Here is a 2,083-nt window from a genome sequence, read left to right on the forward strand (position 1 = left end):
CTCGCGCTTCGGCCTCGGGGCCGACCAGTGGTTCGATGTGGGCGCCCTGCGTGCGGCCAAGAGCTCCCACGACGAGCGCCATCAGCGGCGCGAGGAGCAGCGGCCGTGGACGCTTCAGGCCCGCAGCGAGGACGGCAGCCAGCGGGCGGTCGAGCTGGACGAGCAGATGATGGTCCAGGTGACCGTGCCCGCCGCTTTGCGCCACCGCCAGCACGAGATCGTCGGTACCGTCGACTACACGCCGTAGCCCTCGCCAACCAGATTTCGCAATTAATTTTGTTTTTATGTCGACATCGCACACGTGTGCGGGCCGTTGTTGACTGTGTGTCGTGTCGTGCTATGCGTGTCGTGCCATGAATGGACAGAGTCGCTGCGGGACAAGACGTGGGTCGAGTTCATCGAGCCCAACGTGGTGATGCGCAGCACGGCCACGCAGACCCTGTCCTCGTCGTCGTCCATCTACCCGTGGGGCCTCGACCGCATCGACCAGCGCCATCTGCCCCTCAACGAGCGCTACGAATACGTCACCCCGACCTCCGGCGTTCGCGTCTACGTCATCGACACCGGCATCCTCACCACCCACATCGGTACGCCAGCGACGCCTCGCTACACAAACATTCCATTCATTCCACGTATTATTTTTATTTTATTTAGATTTAATTTTTAAATTAGTTATTTTTGCTGACGTGTTTTTATTTTTTTATTTTATGATAGAGTTTAACACAGGCCGTGCGGTCTGGGGCACCAACACGGTGGATAGCAAGGACTACGATTGCTACGGCCACGGCACGCACGTGGCCGGTATCGTCGCGGGCACCAACGTGGGCGTGGCCAAGGACGTCACCGTCGTGGCGGTCAAGGCCCTCGACTGCACCGGCTCCGGCACCGCCGGTACCGTGAGCCTGGGCATCGCCTGGGTCATCCAAAACTGCCCCGTCGGCGTTCGCTGCATCATCTCCCTGTCCCTCGGCGGCGTACGTCCATACAACACGACACACACGACACACACGCACACGCACGACACACGCACGACACACACGACACACGCCCACCGCACACGCTGTGACTTACGCATGTTTGGTGTGTGCGCGCACAGGAACAATCGAGTGTGATGGACTCGGCGGTGAAGGCGGCGTACAATAAGGGGATAGTGGTGGTGTCGGCCGCCGGCAACTCCAACATCGACGCCTGCACTGTGACGCCCGCGCGCTCGCCCTACGGCATCACCGTGGGCGCGACGAACAGCGACGACGCCAAGGCCTTCTTCTCCAACTGGGGCGGCTGCGTCAACATCTGGGCGCCGGGCGTGGACATTCCCTCGGCCTACTTCACCAGCGACACCACCTACCAGAAGCTCTCCGGCACCTCCCAGGCCACTCCTCACGTACACTCACCACCGCACACACCCAACCGCACACGCCGCACACGCACACGATCACGACTGACGCACGCACACATGTGTAGGTGACCGGAGCGGTGGCGCTGTACTTGGGCGCGACGAAGAACGTGACGCCGTCGGAGGCTGCGGGCGCCGTCTACGCCAGCGCGACGCTCAACACGGTCACCGGCACCGACAGCTCGTCGATCAACCGGTTCCTCTATTCGCAGGTCGACCGCGGCGTCGTGCCCAAGACCGCCGCCGACGCCTGCTCGTCCAGCTTCCCGTGCACCTCGGTCAACGGCTCCCTCAGTGGCCTCAACGTAACGCTCCCCTCATCACTGCGCGCGTGCGTGCGTGCGTGTGCGTGCATGTGTGCGTGTGCGTGCGTGCGTGCGTGCGTGCGGTGGTGTCTGTGCGGTGTGAAGGCGTGGGCTGACCAGTGTGCAATCAGACGGTGAACGTGCCCTCGGGCCAGATCACGGTCACGAGCACGGTGGCGAGCTACGGCTACCTGCAGGCGTGGCTCGAGGCCACCGCCGACTTCGATCTGCGGCTCCAGTTCTACAATACGTCGACGACAGCGTGGGTCAACGTGGCCACCTCAACCGGCGGCACCGGCTCCGAGTGGATACAGTTCGCCACCTCAGGTGCGTCTCTCCCCACACCCAGCTCTGGCCGCCCAATCCTATCACACAACACACA

The 2,083-nt window shown here is 62.7% G+C and overlaps 1 protein-coding gene across 1 annotated transcript in view; it reads left to right on the forward strand.

Moving 5' to 3' along the window:
* Positions 1 to 166: 166 nt before the first annotated feature.
* Positions 167 to 2,083, forward strand: part of ACA1_316750 (peptidase, S8/S53 subfamily protein) — a gene marked incomplete at both ends in the record, with an annotated part of 4,849 nt that continues 2,932 nt past the window's right edge. Inside the window, 6 exons of the mRNA XM_004335724.1 lie at positions 167 to 224; positions 366 to 587; positions 727 to 974; positions 1,097 to 1,384; positions 1,465 to 1,701; positions 1,833 to 2,028. Coding sequence (XP_004335772.1) covers positions 167 to 224; positions 366 to 587; positions 727 to 974; positions 1,097 to 1,384; positions 1,465 to 1,701; positions 1,833 to 2,028 — 1,249 coding nt within the window. The remainder of the gene's footprint in view (positions 225 to 365; positions 588 to 726; positions 975 to 1,096; positions 1,385 to 1,464; positions 1,702 to 1,832; positions 2,029 to 2,083) is intronic.

Source organism: Acanthamoeba castellanii (genome assembly GCF_000313135.1).
Source record: "Acanthamoeba castellanii str. Neff unplaced genomic scaffold scf7180000083984, whole genome shotgun sequence".
In the NCBI taxonomy this organism is placed as follows: domain Eukaryota; phylum Discosea; order Longamoebia; family Acanthamoebidae; genus Acanthamoeba; species Acanthamoeba castellanii.